The sequence below is a fragment of the Mus caroli genome, unplaced genomic scaffold, assembly GCF_978045245.1.
Source record: "Mus caroli unplaced genomic scaffold, Mus_caroli_1 scaffold_8, whole genome shotgun sequence".
Lineage (NCBI taxonomy): Eukaryota > Metazoa > Chordata > Mammalia > Rodentia > Muridae > Mus > Mus caroli.
In genome coordinates, this window is record NW_028227263.1 from 111,527,539 (window position 1) to 111,546,209 (window position 18,671).

General features: G+C 48.0%; 1 protein-coding gene across 1 annotated transcript in view; it reads left to right on the forward strand.

The window, feature by feature from the left end:
* Nucleotides 1-18,671, forward strand: part of Wdr88 (WD repeat domain 88) — a 38,691-nt gene that overhangs the window by 16,504 nt on the left and 3,516 nt on the right. Inside the window, exons 4-9 of the mRNA XM_021168397.2 lie at nucleotides 130-193; nucleotides 2,425-2,563; nucleotides 3,803-3,932; nucleotides 7,974-8,161; nucleotides 12,516-12,598; nucleotides 14,287-14,355. Of these exons, the coding sequence (XP_021024056.2) occupies nucleotides 130-193; nucleotides 2,425-2,563; nucleotides 3,803-3,932; nucleotides 7,974-8,161; nucleotides 12,516-12,598; nucleotides 14,287-14,355 (673 nt within the window). The remainder of the gene's footprint in view (nucleotides 1-129; nucleotides 194-2,424; nucleotides 2,564-3,802; nucleotides 3,933-7,973; nucleotides 8,162-12,515; nucleotides 12,599-14,286; nucleotides 14,356-18,671) is intronic.

An 18,671-nucleotide genomic window follows, 5' to 3' on the forward strand; every position in this document is an offset into this window, starting at 1 on the left:
CACAAGTCCCCAAGTCTTTGGAAAGATCGATCTTGGTTCTAAGTTATCAGAAGGAGAAAGACTCCTCATAGGAGCCACAGGCCCTAGCGACGATGGTTAAGATGCAATGCGTGTTTGACTCTTTTGCAGGATAGTGGCGTCATCCTATGATAAAACGGTGAGGGCTTGGGACGTTGAGACAGGTCAGCTTCTGGTATGTATGCCCTGCCCCGGGAGGGTGTCAGGGGACAAGACCATGACAGGGCTTTGGTGGTTTTGGGCTGGACCTGGGGTTGGGGACAATGATAGAAGCCCCAGGTCTTCCAGGAAGAGCATATTCTCACCTGCAGGGAGAACGTATCGGTGGAAAGTAGGTGGTGGGCAAGAGAGGCTTCCACTCCTGGCGGGTCAGGGGCTGCTCTCAGAACCACAGGGAGAGGCGGAGAGCAAGTTGGCCAGGCAACCCCGGGGTTTTCCAGGGAGCCGCTTGGACTTGGGACTTGATGAGGCAGGAAGTGGGCTGAAGCCATAGAGAGAAGGCTACGAGGCCGATGAGCCAAAGCCTTTCCCAGTCTCTTGTCTCTGTGTCCCAACAGTCCTGGGGTTTCTTCCTTCTGCAGTTCCCAAGTCTGGGCAGTGTTAGCTCAGGGGCCCTCTGGCACCTCCTGTCCCAACCCTTGCTACCCCCACCTAACATCTTTGCTACTTTCTCTTAACCAATCCTTATCCCCTCCCTCCCCCCTTCTTTCCTTAAAAACAGCCTTTCTAGCAGGGTTGTGGTGGTGCACACAGCTAATCCCAGCACTCAGGAGGCAGAGGCAGGGGGATCTCTGTGAGTTGGAGGACAGCCTGGTCTACAGAGTGAGACCCTATCTCCCCTATCTCCTAAAACAAAACAAAACAAAACAACAATAACAAAAATGAGCACACACACACACACACACACACACACACACACGCCTGGGTTTTGATAACTCTTCAGGGTATATAGCTAGATTTCATTGCTAAGGTAAGCAGTGTAAGGATACAAAACTTAACTCTTTCCAGGAAGCTGTGCCACTTCACAGCCTTGGCATTCAAGCAGGAGGCAATGCCTCCCACCCTCCCATGCCTCCCATGCCAGGTATCATAAACTTACAAGAATTAGCCAGTGTGGTAGGTAACAGATGACACTTCTGTGGATTGTTTTCCTGTTGTAATTTCCCCACTGCTGTCTCTGGCTAGCGTTTCTATTCCAAGCCCCCACCCCACCCCCACCCCCCGCTGCCGCTTTTTAAAAGTCCTTTTTATTTATTTCTGTTGCACAAGTCACCAGTGACTGTGGCCAGCATCAAGGATGGCTTAGTGACTAAGAGCTGCTTGACAAATGGCTCCAAACCTTGGTTGCCTTAAACAGCCAATGTTTTATTTCGGGTGGTTCTGGCTCCAGTTCTTTCTTAAGTCACGGTGGGTGACAATGTCATTTGGAGCTGCAGTTGTGCCGAGGCCCCCCACAGGGCCGGAAGGATCTCCTTCCAAGATGGCTCACTCCCGCAGTTGTTGGCAGGAGGCCTCTGCTCATATCCTTGTGGGTCCCCTGGGTCACACGGAACTGTGTGTGTGTCTTTAGCATGACAGTTAACGCCCGTGGAGCATATGTTCCAAGAAAGGACAAAGAACAAGCTATAGTTAACTTCTCTCCCTCTTTGAGATTCAGGATCTCTCTGAGATTTGGGTTGGCCTTGAATTCAGAATCCTCCTGCCTCAGGCTGCCGTGTGCTAGGATCACAGGCATACAGCACCATGTCTAACTTATTCTTTTGTTTTATTCTCTCTCTCTCTCTCTCTCTCTCTCGTTCTCTCTCTCTCTCTCGTTCTCTCTCTCTCTCTCTCTCTCTCTCTCTCTCTCTCTCTCTCTCTCTCTCTCTCTCTCTTGGATGCTGGGTATTTAACCCAGGGCTCCAAGGTGCTAAACACACACTATACCACTGAACTACTTCATATCATAGCTCTACAGTGCTCTGTTCTCTCTCCCTCCCCCTCTCTCTTTCTCCCTCTCTTTCTTTTTCCTCCCTTCGTCCTCTCCTTCCCTCACGCCCTCCACCTCTCCCTCCCTGCCCTTCCCTTTTCTTCCCCTCAATTTTCCTCCCTCCCGGTCTCTTTTGAGGTAGGCTTTCACTTGTAGCCCAGGTTGGCTTTGAACTTGCCACCCTCCTGCCTCAGCCTCCCAAGTGTTGGGATTATAAATGTGCTCTGCCACACCCAGCTTCAGTGACTGATTTCCTAATGTGGTGCCACGCCGTCTCTTCTGCCATACTCTAGCTGTCAGAAGCGAGCTCTGGGTCTGGCCACATTTAATAAGGGGACAGTTAGGCTGAGTCTATTGGAAAGGACCTGAGGGAGCACTTTAAAGTTGGAGTCCACTGAGCAGGTTTGCTGTCCTCTTTGGGCCCTGCCTCGTTCCAGTGGAAAGTCAGGCACGATACCTTCGTAGTGTGCTGCAAATTCTCTCCCAATGGGAAGTTCGTGCTGTCAGCCTTGGATGTGGATCGCGGGATCTACCTAATGGATCCAGAAAACATCACCACCGTGATCCATATGAAAGGTGAGGTTGCCAAGCTCCCCACACGCGGCACCAATACCTGACCACTTGATCAACAGGGACCTTCAGTTGATTTATATGGTGAGACTTGTCAGGGTCAGGGCCACATCATGAGCCCCATGGGCTACTGCATGTCAGGAATTGCAACGCGTGGACAATGGAGGCAGGAAGTTGAGGAGTTCAAAATGATCTCTCTCTCTCTCTCTCTCTCTCTCTCTTCAGCTTCAGTGACTGCTTTCCCAATGTGGTACCACACTGTCCCTTCTGCCATACTCTAGCTGTCAGAAGTGAGCTCTAGGTCTGACCACATTTAATAAGGGGGAATTTAGGCTCAGTCTGTTGGAAGGGATCTGAAGGATTCCCTTAAAGCCCCCTCACTGGGGGATTCTAGGCAGGTGCTCTACTACTGAGCCACACCCCCAGCCCCTCACTGGGGGATTCTAGGCAGGGGCTCTACCACTGAGCCACGCCCCCAGCCCCTCACTGGGGGATTCTAGGCAGGGGCTCTACCACTGAGCCACGCCCCCAGCCCCTCACTGGGAGATTCTAGGCAGGGGCTCTACCACTGAGCCACGCCCCCAGCCCCTCACTGGGGGATTCTAGGCAGGGGCTCTACCACTGAGCCACGCCCCCAGCCCCTCACTGGGGGATTCTAGGCAGGGGCTCTACCACTGAGCCACGCCCCCAGCCCCTCACTGGGAGATTCTAGGCAGGGGCTCTACCACTGAGCCATGCACTCAGCTCAGAGGTATTATTAATAGTGCATTGCTAGATGACCCTTCTGAACTAGTATGTGTGTGTGTGTGTTTCCCATATGTCTTTTCTCAGCATTTTGCCCCGTCCTATCAATGGATCATGTCCTATTCTCCTATCCTTCATATTCCCAAGCCCTAGCTACGTTACCCTCCTTCTTCACACTGCATCTCATCTCCAGGAATGCATCCTTGATTCCTTAGAGCTTCCTCCCAGCTAGGAACTACTGTGAACTCCTCTTGTGGCTTTTGGCATGACACGGGTCACAGCATGCCTGGGGATATCTCTCCCATTAAACTGGGAGCTGTGTGGTTGTGTATGGCCAGGCAGCTGGGCTGAAAGCCTGGCTCATAGCAGACAAGCAGGAAATGCACGTGTGGGTAGACCATCCCCTGGGAAAACTGGGATTGTCCCCATTGCATCATGGGGTGGTAGGGTCCCCCGAGGCTTTCCCTTGAGGTCACTCGTAGTCACTTTGCTTGTGTGTAGATCATCACCAAAGGTCCATCACTTCATGCTGCTTTGACCCTGACAGCCAGAAGGTGGCTTCTGTCTCCATGGACAGGTGTATCAAGATCTGGGACATCACATCCCGAACCACGCTGTTTACCATTCCCAAGTGAGAAGGGTCCTGAGTCGGGTGGGCAGTGGGGTTTGGTATGGGCAGCAGTGTCCTGCAGCAGGACGTGGGAGAGGTGTCACTCTTTCTTCCCTTCTGGATTCCACATAGAATCCGGTGTCCCAGTGGAGGTGTCTCTAGGGTGTCCCAGGAAGCCAGAGAGAAGCCACCAGTGTAGCTTATAGGCAGGGCCAGGTCTCAGACGCATTCTTTTCTTTTTCTTTTTTCTTTCTTTTTAAATATAAATACACTGTAGCTGTTTTCAGACACACCAGATCTCATTACAGATGGTTGTGAGCCACCGTGTGGTTGCTGGGATTTGAACTCAGGACCTTCGGAAGGGTCATCTCTCCAGTCCCAGATGCATTCATTTCAATGTGAACTCTTAGCAGCAAACACACCCAGATCCTCCATAAAAATATGAAGTTCAGGACTTTTGATCTCAGTGCTTAGGTCACAGAAGCAGGGGGATCTCTGTGAGTGCAGGAGTTCAGCCTGGTCTACCGAGTAAGCTCTGGGACAGCTAGGGCTTCATAGTGAGACCCCTGTCTCAAAACAACAGCAATACTACTACTACTACTAATAATAATAATATAAAGTTCAGTCAGGCATGGTGGTGCACATCGAAAGGCCCACACTGGAGACAGGGAGGCAGAGGACTGAATGCTGAAGGCTGGTTTAGGTTATATAGTGAGACTCTCGTCTTAAAATAAGTGGCTGTAAAACGGAAACCTCTCTGGATCCAGGTGACCCTTGCTGGGGGCCACTGTGTCACAGGTGAGTCCTCTGCAGCAGGTGCTGGTGTCGAGGCCACAGACTGTGCACACACCTGTCACCTTGACTGTCCTGCTCAGTTCCTCCTTCCTGGGTCAGCTGCCTGTGTGCAGGGACCTCGGGTTTCTCTCCTTTTGAAATGAGCAGAGTGACAGTCTGGACAGGATTGCGGGAAGACAGTCCCTAGAGTGTGCAGTATCATGTGGGGTGATGCTTAGGGGGACTCTGAGGTTAGGATCCGCTCTGTGCAGGCACTGAAGGACAAGGTATCAGAGGCTGCTGAACACAGGCCATGGGTGGAAGCCCTGACCCAGCTCTGCGGTGACAGCAGTAGTTTATATCAGTTGAAAAGTGTGCCAGGAAACATAGCTCTTAGCAAGCAAATGAACAGGGGAGGCTCTCAGAATCTGAGCACACAAACTGGCTTCCTGGGGTGTGACCTCTGGGGCCATGTAAGAGAACATGCTTCATTGCATACTGTTGAAGTGGCTACATTCATAGGGATTTTTGATGAGACTAGATGGCTTTATTTTTTCTATTTTTTTTAACATATAGATTTATGAGAATGTGAAACACAGGGTACAGCATCAAGTTTTAAAGGTACAAGAGAAGATAAGGCGCAGTGGAAGTATCTCTGGGTTCATAGACATTCAGTTTCCCTCCCCGGCAGTAATGGCCTCTCTTCCTTCCTGTCTGTCTGTCACATTATAGTATCTGCCTATGTAAAATAAGCCCAGGGACCAGTGAGATGGCTCAGCTGTTGGAGGGGCTTGCTGCCAAGTCTGGCAACTTGCACTTAATCCCCAGGCCCCACATATTAAAAGGAGAGGACCAACTCCTCCAAGTTGAACTCTGATCGGCCACATTCATTGTATTACACACGCCCTCCCGCACATAAACACACATGCAAAATAAATAATACACGCAGCACAAAATCATAAAAAAGTAAAAACAAACCAAGTAGTTTGGGCAAGATGACATTTTCATTATTTATGATGAAATGCATGCAACATAAAATTTGACCATTACTTTTCAGTGCACAGTTCACTGGATTAATTACATTCATGGTATTTTGCAACCTTCGCTATCTATTTCCAAAGTGTTTCACCACACCAAAGGGAAACGGTATTCATTAAGCAATGGCTTCCCGCTCCCCGAAGCCCCTGGGAGCCCTTATTCCAGTTTCTGCCTCTATGAATTTGCCTAGTTTAGATATTTCTATAAATGAAATCACACTTGTCCTCAAGTGACTGCCTTTTTCCACTTGAAATATTTTCAAGAATCAACCCTGTTGTAGCATATAACAGAACTTCATTTCTTTTCATAACTGTGTAATACTCCATTACATATAGATACATACAGATACATATGGATATGTATATACATATATTGATATACATATATAGCATGTTTTATTTATTGGTCTGTTGAAGGACACTTACTTTGTTTTTATGCATCTGTCTGAGTTCCCATTTTTTTTTAATTCTTCTGGTAAATGATCAAGAGTGGAAATGGTGGGCCAGATGGTGGTGCTAGGTTTATGGTTAGCTTTTTTTCCTTTTAATTTTTAAAAAAAATTTCTTATTATTTTATGTGTGTGGATGCTTGACCTGGACGCATGTTGGTGCAGTCTATGTGTGCAGTGCCTGTAGGTGCGACAGAGGTTGTTGTGTCCCGTGGAACTGGAGTGACAGACAGTTGTGAGCAGCCACCACGCATCAACTGAAGAGCAGGGAAATCTTGTGTGTGTGTGTGTGTGTGTGTGTGTATCTCTGGTCCATGTCTGGCTTCCTGTCTGCTGTTTCAAGTTTCCTGTGTTCATTATTCCTGTCTACTTAGAAAAGACTCTTGAGCTGTTCTTTAAAACAAACTTTTTTTTAAACAATTATTTATCTATCTTGCATTCTTGAGAGGGAGGGAAGGAGGGGACTGGAGAGATGGCTCAGTGGTTAAGAGCACTGACTGCTCTTCCAGAGGTCCTGAGTTCAATTCCCAGCAACCACATGGTAGCTCACAACCATCTGTAATGGGGTCTGATGGCCCCTTCTGGTGTGTCTGAAGACAGCTACAGTGTACTCATAATCATTAAAAATAAATAAATATTTTTTTAAAAAGATGGAGGGAGGGAGGGGAAGAGAGAGAGAGAGAGAGAGAGAGAGGGTGTTGTGTGTTTGCAGCACATGTATGCTAGTCTGTCCACAGTATCTTGCTGGCCCACCACTCTTTTTGAGAGCAATAATTGCACACATATATAATATAATTATATATACTAGGTGTGTATGTATAGGTATGTGTATATATAGAATTCATTTTTATTTTATGTACATGGGTGTTTTGCTTGCTTGTATGTGTGTGTGAGGTGTCAGAAGCTCTGGAACTGGAGTGACAGACAGGTGTGAGCTGCCACTTGGGTGCTAGGAAACGAATCTGGGTCCTCTGGAAGAACAGTCCCTGCTCTTAACCGCTGAGCTGTCTCTCCAGCCCTGAGAGCAATAAATTCTTAAGAATTTTCATCTGGCCAGGTGTGGTGGTACACACCAGTAATTTCAGTACCTGGGAGTCAGAGGCACCAGCCTGGTCTACACAGTTAGTCCGAGGACAGCCTGGGCTATGCAGTGAGATCTTGTAGAAAGAATTGTCATCTGATGATGCCCTGTTTCATATCAGCTGACTGTAGAAATCTTGGTTGGCATTCCTTTTCCCTTTTCAATTTTTTCCTTTCCTCTCCTCTCCTCTCCTCTCCTCTCCTCTCCTCTCCTCTCCTCTCCTCTCCTCTCCTCTCCTCTCCTCTCCTCTCCTCTCCTCTCCTCTCCTCTCCTCTCCTCTCCTCTCCTCTCCTCTCCTCTCCTCTCCTCTCCCCTCCCCTCCCCTCCCCTCCCCTCCCCTCCCCTCCCCTCCCCTCCCCTCCCCTCCCCTCCCCTCCCCTCCCCTCCCCTCCCCTCCCCTCCCCTCCCCTCCCCTCCCCTCCCCTCCCCTCCCCTCCCCTCCCCTCCCCTCCCCTCCCCTCCCCTCCCCTCCTTCCTTCCTTCCTTCCTTTCTTTTTAAACATGACTGGTCTGACTGTTGTCCCAGCCCGGCCTGGAGAGAGTGAGGCTGAGTGAGGCTCAGTCTGGAAAGCCCCAGCTGGACTATGGTACATTGTGATGAGAGGAATGATAGCCACACCCACATGGGAAGTGGCATCCCCTTTCCATCCAGGGTCCTATCAGGAGGGTTCTAGGGTCTCCCTGGAATGGCATGTTAGCATGCATCCCACCTGTGTTTCAGGGCACATTTCAATGCCATCTCAGACTGCTGCTTCACCTCCAGTGGCCACTTCTTGTGTACCAGCTCCTGGGATAAAAACATAAAAATCTGGAATGTCCACACGGGGGAGTTTCGAAACCGAGGAGCCTGCGTGACTCTGATGAAGGGCCACGAGGGCTGTGTGAGTTCCTGCTGCATTGCCAGAGACAGTGAGTGACAAGCAGGCACAAGGACCCCTTCCCTTCCCCTCCCCCTTCTTTTATGTGTTGCATCCTGAGTGTTGGGATCACAAATGTGTCCCACTGTGAAGCCACATTCACCGTTATTTGCCACACAGATGCTGGAAGGCAGAATCTGTGTGGACTTTCCTGGGTGCAGACAAGAGATGACTCTCCATGATTCTGGCGGGAAGGTGATGCCCCCTCCCATCTTCTCGTGCCACCCACTCCCTTCCAGGTCGACCACAAAAGAAACCACAAAAGAAACTTTGATTTTTTTTTTGAGTGTGTGTAAAATATTTATTCAGGTTGTCTTAAAATGGTATTTCTCAAAGTATGGTCTTTAAACCATTTTGCAGTTTTCTTAGTCTCACACAAGACCAACAGAATTTGCATCTTTGAAGGGGGCTGCAAGATTCTGTATCTTAATAAGCTCCACCATGTGCACATAAATAACAAGAACCCACCAGTGTCTGCAGTTCTGTAAAGCTTTAATCCTGAATACTGTACAGGATCTCCTGAAGGATGCTTAAAACACCCCTTCCCACCAAGGTCTTGCACACCTGAGCCAGCTTTCCTCCTTTAGCAAAGCCACGCCCTTCTGCTTCTCCTCCATATGGCTTTCCCCACTGCAAGGCAAGGATGGCCTAGAGTGTTTCCCAGACAGTCTGGTTCTGGCCACTGGCAATCCTCAAGGAAAAGGGAATTTCTGCTTGATGATGTCAGCACCAAGTTCCAGGGACAGCTCCCATTGGCTCAGCTTGGGACACATGCCCACCTCCGAGCTGGTCACATCTCCATGGATGAAAGGCTGTGATAGACCAGGACTGGGTGACTTTTCTGCCTCCAGAGTTGGAGGTGGGAGTTGGTACCCTTTAAACCAGAGGAACTTAGGATGCTGCTGCCAAGGGAAGTGGCCAACAACAGGAAGCCTTCCCTTTGTCAGTAATGAAGGTGCGGCTAGGGCCCTTTGAGGGAAGCAGCTGTTCAGGAGCCAAATATATGCATGCACATACCACACACACACACACACACACACACACACACACACACCCCGATTCTACTGAAAAGTGTGTTTGGCTTGTATATGTGTGAGAGACACAGGGCTCCCCAGCCACTACACACATGATCAATGTCCTATCTTAAGAACTGTTAAGGTCTTTCTGAACACCTTTCCTGCTCCAGAGAGCATGCTCTATTATTTATATGTGTTTGTTTGTTTGTTTGTTTGTTTATTAGCAGGGGCCGTGCTAATCTTTTCATTGCTCCAACTTTAGTACACGTTGGTGCATACAGAGGGAGGGGCAAGTGGATCTTTTGTGATCCACAACCTTGCTTCCAGAAGCAAAACACCCTCTTTGGTGGTATACCTAGTATCACTCTGTGTGTGTGTGTGTGTGTGTGTGTGTGTGTGTGTGTGTGTGTGTGGTGTGTGTGTGTGTGTGTGTGTGTGTGTACACGTGTTCACGGTGCCTATGGAGGTGACTATCTGATCCTCTGGAGTTGGAGTTACAGGCAGTTGTGAGCTGCCTTACATGGGTGCTGAGAACCAAACCCAGATCCTCTGCAAGAGCAACAAACACCCTCATGCACTGTTGTTGATTTTTTTTTTTTACTGTTTAAACAGTTAAACAAAGGGCCGGGGAGAGGGCTCAGCGGGTAAGAGCACTGACTGCTCTTCCAGAGGTCCTGAGTTCAATTCCCAGCAACCACATGGTGGCTCACAACCATCTGTAATGGGATCCGATGCCCTCTTCTGGTGTGTCTGAAGACAGCTACAGTGCACTCACATAAATAAAAATGAATAAATCTTTAAAGAGCCAAAAGTAAATAAAATAAGTGAATAAGCTGATAAACAAGCAGAGCGGTGCCGTGCTGGCTGTCGCATTGCCTCTAAGGGCAGGAGCACTGCGCTCTGCTTCATGGAGAAAGCACAGCTCACACATGAGATCCACGGGGGCCTGAGAGACAGTCACATTGGCCAAGTTCCACACTGGTACTCCACAACTGAAGTTAGGTAGGATGCCTTTACGTAGAAAGAGTATATTGATGTATTGGTGAAAATGTTGTGCCTAGAGACTCTGGTGTTTGTTTGTTTGTTTGTTTGTTGTTCTCATTCCATTTTCTTTCTTTTTTCCTTTATATATATGTATATATATATATTTTTTTATACTCCATATTTTATTCTCCCCCCCCATTCACCCTCTGATTGTTCCACAACCCATACCTCCTCCCCACCCACCTGTCTCCACGAGGATGTTCCCACCTCCCACCCCATCTGACCTCTAAACTCCCTGGGGCCTCCAGTCTCTTGAGGGTTAGGTGCATCATCTCTGAATGAATATAGACCCGGCAGCCCTCTACTGTATGTGTGTTGGGGGAGGTCTCATATCAGCTGGTGTATGCTGCCTGGTTTGGTGGTCCAGTGTTGAGAGATGTCAAGGGTCCAGATTAATTGAGTTTTTGTGTGGTGATGTGTGGGCGCACACACCTGTGTATGCCTGAGTCTGATGTCAGGAACCATCCTCCCTACTCTCTTGTCTCAGTTAATGAGACAGGGTCTCTCAATCAAACCCAGAGCTCACAGATCACGTTAGTCTTGCTAGCCAGCTTCTTCTGGGGGAATCTCCTGTCTTTATCTTCTGGGGCTGGAATGTCAAGTGGGCTGACCCATGAGTCCAGCACTTACGTAGGTTTCTGGGGATCTGAACTCCGGTAACTCAGGCTTCCGAGGCAAGGGTTTCAAACACTGAGCCACCTCCCTAGCTCTCTAGACTTTTGTTTGTTTGCCTGCTTTGTTGTTGTTGTTGTTTTGTTTTCTCCTTGGGTTTGGGTTGTTTTTATATTGAGAGGGCTCAGTGGCATTCTGCCAAGTCTGAGGACCCGAGTTCAATCCCTAGTGGACCCATATGGTGGAAGAAGAAATGGATTCTCAAAAATTGTCCTTTGTCACTGAGTGCACGGATGTACACACACACACACACACACACACACACACACACACACACACACAAGTGTAATAATTAACAAAACAAAAGAAAACCTGCTCTGCAGCCCTGGTTGGCCTTAGTCTTATGATCCTGCTGCCTCCATCCCCTAAGTACTGGAATTATAAGAATTCAGCACCATGTCTAATGTGAGCGCAGACTGGCAGGAACTTGACCCCGCACTGCTTCTACGAGCCGTGTGGGACTGCTCTGTTGATGTCATAACTACGGTTATAACACACCAACAGAGATGGGATATAATTACCCAGAGTAACAAAGGAAGGGTTCTAGCTGACTGGGCTGTGAAGTGGAAACTTAAGGTTCTTTGGAAAGTCAGTTGTGGTGGATGGTGTTTTGCTGGGGCAAACACAAGGAGGAGTGTTTTCCTGAAGTGGTCACAGGTGAAAGGCTAAGGCAGACTCATGAAGGAACGTTTCAAGGAAGCAGGCACAGGAGAGAGGATGCTCTGCGAAAGCAAGCACGTGATGAAGGATGCTTTGCTAACAACACGTATGTATTTATTGGCCCACTTTACATTGCATCGCCTGAGCTGCATTTGTCGGAACTCACTAGAGAAAAATGCGCCAAAAAAAAAAAAAAAACCCTTCTGGTGGTGTGCTGCAGTTTCTTGCTTCTTCATTGGACTCGGGCTGATTGGCAGAGTGATGTCATCTGAGACACTCATGTGCTGAGACAAGACTCGTGGAGGCGTGTGATGTCTGGAGTATAGCAAGGACTCGATGGACAGTCACGGAGGCTGAGCTTGGCTTGCTTATAGAGCTAACTGTGCGATGCTTGCCCGTCTTCACTGGTCTTCACGTCGCTGAGAGTGGCATAGCCGAGAGAACCTCTGTCATTGCTCTTGGTCCCTCCTGCTGAGGCCTGGCTGCCTCTGCTAGGCGGTGCCACTGCTGTTGATTCCTGTGTGCTAGCCTGACTCTACCAAACTGGACTGCTTGTGTGTCTGTGAAGTGCTTGTGAGTGGATCGAGCTGCCGCTGCTGAGCTGTGAACCAAACTGACAACACAGATCTCTTATCTGTTGCTCCAAAGAACCTTTCTAAACAGGTCCACTTCCCCCCCCCCACCACCCCGTATCCTTTCTTTCCCACCACCTCTGGTGGGTGGTGGGCTAGAAGGGAGGTTAAAACATTTAAGCACCATCATTAAAAGTAGACTTTGAAAAACTAAAAGTTACAGGGCATCCTTGAGCCACACCAGGAAGTTTCCTAGTGTCTTCGGCATAAGCCATGGCAGTGCCTCACAGATGTCACCGTCAGCCTTACCACAGAGGGGAGGGGGCACTTGGTGCAGGAAGCAAGGATTCTGCAGCCACTCCCCCCACCCTTTGTTTTTCAGGCTCTTTTCTCATTTCTGGTGGATTTGACAAGACTGTGGCTATTTGGGATGTAGGAGGTGGCTACCGGAAGTTGGCATTGAAGGTACAAGTATCTGCACAACATAATAAATCTAACTTTGTGTGGTGGTGGTGGTGGTGGTGGTGGCGGTGGTGTGTGTGTGTGTGTGTGGGAAGTGTGCAGGTGCACGGGGCTTGGGGTGGGAGGTGGTTAGGATCTTGCTATGTAGCCCGAGTTAGCCTCAAACTTGTGATCTTCCTGTTTCAGCACCTCCCACCCCCTAGTGCTGAGATTTTTGGGTGTGGTCCTGCCACTCCAGGTGTTATGGCATCTGAGACCAAGGCCAAGGCCTTGCTGCCTAGTTCTAAGGGTACTAACACTTTTGTGGGGAAGGACAAAGATATCAGTAAATTAGCCACCAGCAGTGATGACAGAGAGAGAGAGAGAGAGAGGTGTGACAGAGGAGGCTTAGGGACTGACCCACAAGGGGAGAGCAGTGGGCTCCCTAGAGGAAGCACTTATCTGAGATCTCAGTGGACAAGCAAGGACCTCAGGAAAAGGCACTATCTAGTGTGTGTAGGTGAAGCAGCCAAGCCCGGAGCTAGGCAGGAGTCCACAAACAGCAGAGTCTGACGCTGGCGTGAGGACTTGCCCAGCCTCAGGGCTTCTGCCACCAACAGAAGAGGCCGGCACCCAAGGCTGTCTGTATTTAGCAGGGTGTTAGCCAACATGGCAGCCATCTAGGGCTGGAGCCCTGTATCCCTGGTCCAGTCTCTCCGTTGCCTTTGGCTGTGAGTGCCTACACCCATGACTTAAAGCCTCTGAGTCCTCAGGGACCCTCTGTCATCTACGTCTTCTTGAGTGGCGCGTGTTCATCCCACCCCTACCCCCACACAGCCAAGGCTAGTCTTTCTAAGCTGAGTTCTACCACGGAGATTTCATGAGAGCAAACAAACAGCTTCGTGCTGAATGCTAACCCCACTGGGCTTCCCACCCCTCTGCCTCCCGTCAGATTGCTCTGGTCTCTTCCCTCCACCTTCCCCCTCTCCCCGACCCCCGCCACTTTTATACTGAATGAAAAGCTATCTTTTCATTCCTAGTTTCATCACTCTGTGCAAATGTTGTATGAGTGACGACGAACGGGGCACAGCGCCGGTGCGGAGGTCAGAGGGCGTCTCTGAGGGGTGGGTTTACCTCCTTTCACTTTTACCTAGGTTCCAGGTCTCCAGGCTTGTGGTGGCGAGCGCTTTACCCGCTCTGTCTCCTCTCTAGCCTTTTGCTAAACTCTGCAACCCAACCTCGCCTGCTCCCTTTTCCTAACCCTGCTCCGTTGCTGCACTTTCTGTAAGGAAAGTGGCAGAGACTGTAAACATGCCTAGGTAGAGCCCTAACCCACAAACGGCGCCCGTCTCCTCTGGTTTTACAGTTCCTCATTGGCTTAAGCCTCTGTGGAAGCCCACAAAGACCCTCCCTGGGAAAGCCTCTTAGAGGCACTTTGTCAAGCAGTGGATACAAGCAAAGACATAAGACCAGATAGGAACATGGTCTTTTATTTCCTCCCAGTCTGCTGAGCCTTGCATACGATTTTAAAAACACACACAGCACTCTCATAATAGATGCTGTGACCCGTCCTTGCGGCTTGCATTCTGCCTTAGGTGTTGTTGGGACCGAGCGTGGGCTTCAGGTAAGCAACACAGGCTTGCTGGCTCTTGGTTTCTCTCGCTTTTATAAAGCATTTCTCCGAGGTCTTTGTTAAATTATTTCTTGTTCAGGGCCACGAGGACTGGGTGACGGATGTTGCTATTAGCAACAACAAGAAATGGATCCTCTCGGCTTCAAAGGTAAAAGCGACCAAGCTTTGGCGGACTTAAAATGTGTATCACACTTGCTAGTACTTGAGATAGCAGACGTGGTTACCCACCCCAAATATGAAATCCGGACTTGGGGTTGCATGCCTGTAACCCCACCGTTCAGGAGACAGAGGTAAGAAGAGGGCCATCCAGATGGTTTATTAGGGAAAGGCCCCTCCCACCAAGCCTGCCGACCCCGGCTTGATTCCCAGGTCCCACACAGTAGGACGAAAGAACGGACTCCTAAATGTTGTACTTGGATGGCCACACACAAGTTGTAGCAAGCTCCTACCCACTAGTCACCAATAAATAAATAAATAAATAAATAAATAAATAAATAAATAAATAAATAAAGGGGTTTTGTTTTGTTTTGTTTGTTTTTTCAAGATAGGGTTTCTCTGTGCAGCTCTGGCTGTCCTTGAACTTGCTCTTTAGACCAGGCTGGCCTAGAGCTCAAGAGACCCAGCTGCCTCTGCCTCTGCCTTGGGTGAGTGTCAGGATTAAAAGGTATGAGCCACCACTTGTGGCTCACATAGAATTAAAAGGCAAAAACCTGTTCCTGTGCAGGCTCAGTCTGACATCTGCACTCAGGAGCTGCCCGCGAATATGGCGCCCAGTCCTCTCTTCCATCTGTCATTCTGGGGATTGCCAGGTGGATCTGATCTGTACCATGAGTGCTGGAGTTTTTGCTGGAGAAGCGTGACCCGTCAATGGCACAGCAGACAGCCAGCCTTGTAGGGCAAGCACCAGCTCACAGCTAAGCAGCCACGCCCTCCCGAGGCCCCAGATGGGTCTTTCTCCCCTTCCACAACAGTCATCTGAGGACATCCATTTTAGTGGCACACAACTGTCCCTCACTCAGAGGCTGTGCCAGGTGAGAGGAGCTCCACCTTGACGTCTGACCTTTAATACTGCCTTCTGTTCTGAATGTCAGTGGCCTCTAGGTTGGTGAAACAATGGTTCAGATCCCACGTACTAAGCATTTCTGCTTTGTGACAGGATCTTGTTGTGTCCCCCACCCCCACCCCAGGCTAGCCTCCAGCTGCAGGTCTCCTGCTTTGTTAGGTTTGTAGGTGTGTGCTTCAGAGCACGGCACAGGGCAGACATTGCAGACTAAGAACCATAGTTCTATCTATATTGGACACACACAGACCTTGTTTTCTTGTCTCCTAAACAATAGTCTAACAACCATTTGCAGTCTCTCAGGCATTATATTCAATCTAGAGATGACTTAAAGATTATAGGCATATATGTTAACTATATGCAAATTTGATCGAGGTTTATGCAGGGGACCAGTTTTGGTATTCTTCATTGTGGGAGGTCCGAGAACACTTCCTCCTGCACACCAAGGAACCACTGTACAAAATAAAATGTACCAAAGACCTAAACTTATGAGCTAAATTTTAAAAATACGAAGGAAACTTTTGAGAGAATCTTTGATATTTTGAGTTTGCAGTGAAGTTCAAGAGTTTGACAACAAAGCACAGGAAATGTGGGGCTGGAGAGATGGCTCAGCGGTTAAGAGCACTGGCTGCTCTTCCAGAGGTCCTGAGTTCAATTCCCAGCACCCACACGGCAGTTCACAACCATCTGTAACTCCAGATCCAGGGAGTCTGATGTCCTCTTGTGGCCTGCACTGGCTCCTGCAAGCACAGTTACGAATAACTAAAATTATTTAAAGCAAAGAAACAATGAACAATTTAAAAAAAAAAAAGAATTTCATCAAAATGAGTAATGTTTTTGTGTCAAAAGGCTTGGCACAGTGGGACACACCTGTAATCCCAGCCTGGGAGTCTGGTGCAAAACAGAGAGTTTCAGATCAGCCTGGGATGCACAGAGAAACCCTGTTTCTCAAATTCAACAAAATAACTCCAAATAGGTTGGGGCGGGGGGAATAAACAGTATATATATTTGTGTTATTATTCATTTTATTTGTATTGCTTTTTGAAGGTAAAATTTCAAGTGTTCCAGTTTGGTCTTAAACTTAGCCCAGGCTGACCCAGAGCTCCTGGTCCTCCAGCATTCACTGCCCAAGCTCTGGGAATACTTAGCCCAGGCTGACCCAGAGCTCCTGGTCGTCCAGATGCTGGGATTACAGGTCTGTGTTGCCGCACTCAACTTTATTACTCTTCTTTCTACTCTGATCCTCAGTACATTTTAAAGTCAGGGAGATTCTTGTCTCATCCCTTAAAAATATAAATTTCGGACAGGCTAACATTTTAAAATCATTCCAAGGCCAGAAATGATGGTAGCCATATTGTAGACATGTGTTCAAGGAAGATGCTATCTTCCTTTTCTAGAATAAAAATTCATCAAGGGGCTGGGGAGGTGGCTCAGTTGATAACGGACTTGCGGCACAAGCATGAGGGCCCAGGTTCGGATTCCAGAACCCACATAAAAGCGAGATTCCATGTCTGTAATGCCAGATCTGGGATAGGAGCCAGGCAGGCTCCCCATTTAACTTCTCATTTGCTTTGGTATAAAGCTTACCTTACCCAGTGAATGACTTCAACAAAATTTACATTTGCACTGTGTGTTAAATGTGCAGATGAGTTAGAAAAGTCGGATTTGAAGCATGAAGTGATGGCACTTGCCTTTAATCCCAGTACTCAAGAGGCAAGAGGCTGGCAGATCTCTGTGAGTTCAAGGCCAGCTTATCCTACAGATCGAGTTCCAGGACAGCCAGAGCTACAGAGAGAAACCCTGTCTTGAAAAACAAACAACAAAAATACAACAACAAATCCGGTTTGAATTTAGGTAGTTCTTAACAAGCTTTTGCTTTATGCTTTCTGCATTTTACTAAAATCTTCACAGGAATCCTGGAAGGAATTTAAAACTCCCAAGTTTGGAGTCAAAGTATCTGAAAGCTTAGGGGTGACTTTAAAATACAATATGTACATTCATGCATTTGTGCGTGCGTGCGTGCGTGCATGCATGTGTGTGTGTGTGTGTGTGTGATGTGTGTTCAGTGCCTTCTGAGGGCAGAAAGGGGAGTTATGGGTGGTTGTGAGCTGCTCAGTGTGGGTGCTGGGACCTGAAATCCAGTCCTTTGCAAGAGCAGTGAGTGCTTTTAATCACTGAGCCATCTCTCCAGCCCATCGTGGTTTTGCTTGTTTCTGGTTTTCTGAAACATCTCATTGTGGGGTCCTTGTAGCAGAGCATGTTGCTAAGACTTAACAAAGTACTTGATATACTGTAGAAAGTGACTACTGATAAAACCTGGCTCTTCTCCAGTGTAGCTGCTCTCCAAATTTCAGCGTTTGTCTCTCTATAAGACATTTTGTTTCCTCTGCTTAATTAGGAAATGTAACACACAATGAGATGTTATTGCTGCCTTAACAAATAGGCATAATAAGCAATTCAGACGTAGGATTTTACAGCTCCACCGGATGCACAGCAAAGAAAGGGAATGTCACTGGGATAAAAATCAAGGCTACTAGAAAACTGCCTTTCTTTTTGGAATTATTTTTGTTAGCATAAAAAGAAAGTCCAGAGTTCACAATGTTGTGTTCTCTGACTCCCACTCCCAAGTCTGCCTTGTCAGTCAGCCAGATTGATGGTAAACTGTAAGTCTCCTGCCTTGCCCTCCCCATTAATCCCAGCTGGGATTACAGGTGTGTGTCACTTTGGTTATTTATTTATTGTACATTCTGTGAGTTTTGTCAAACACATACCATGTATCAATCATTACAATAGCCTGTAGAACTATAGAATAATTTTACTGCCTGAAAGACCCCGTATGCTCTGCTTCATACAGACTCCTTTCCCCCCAGAATTCCCACCAGCCACTGTTTCTATTTTAACTGTCTCTTAACACACACACACACACAACATGCCACACTCACATACCACACAGGAGACATGCAATATACACTACACAGCACACACTACACATACTACACACAACACACAGACACACACAACATACAACATACACTACACAGCACACACTACACATACTACACACAACACACAGACACACACGACATACAACACACACTACACATAGCGCACATACACACATACTATACACAATGCACAATACAAGACTACGCACAACACACTACATATTCTATACACAGCACACATATACACATAGTACACACAATGCCACTACAATATTACACACAACATATTCCACACAGAATACACACACAACACACATACACAAATGTAACTCTCCCTTCAAAGGTGATAAGGGTTTTTTTCTGAAGTCAAAGATGAGCGACTGTGGCAGAAGAGTACAGAATCGGGTTATGCCAAATCCCATGCTCCACCGTGGTTAACAGTTTCCATCACATTTCTCT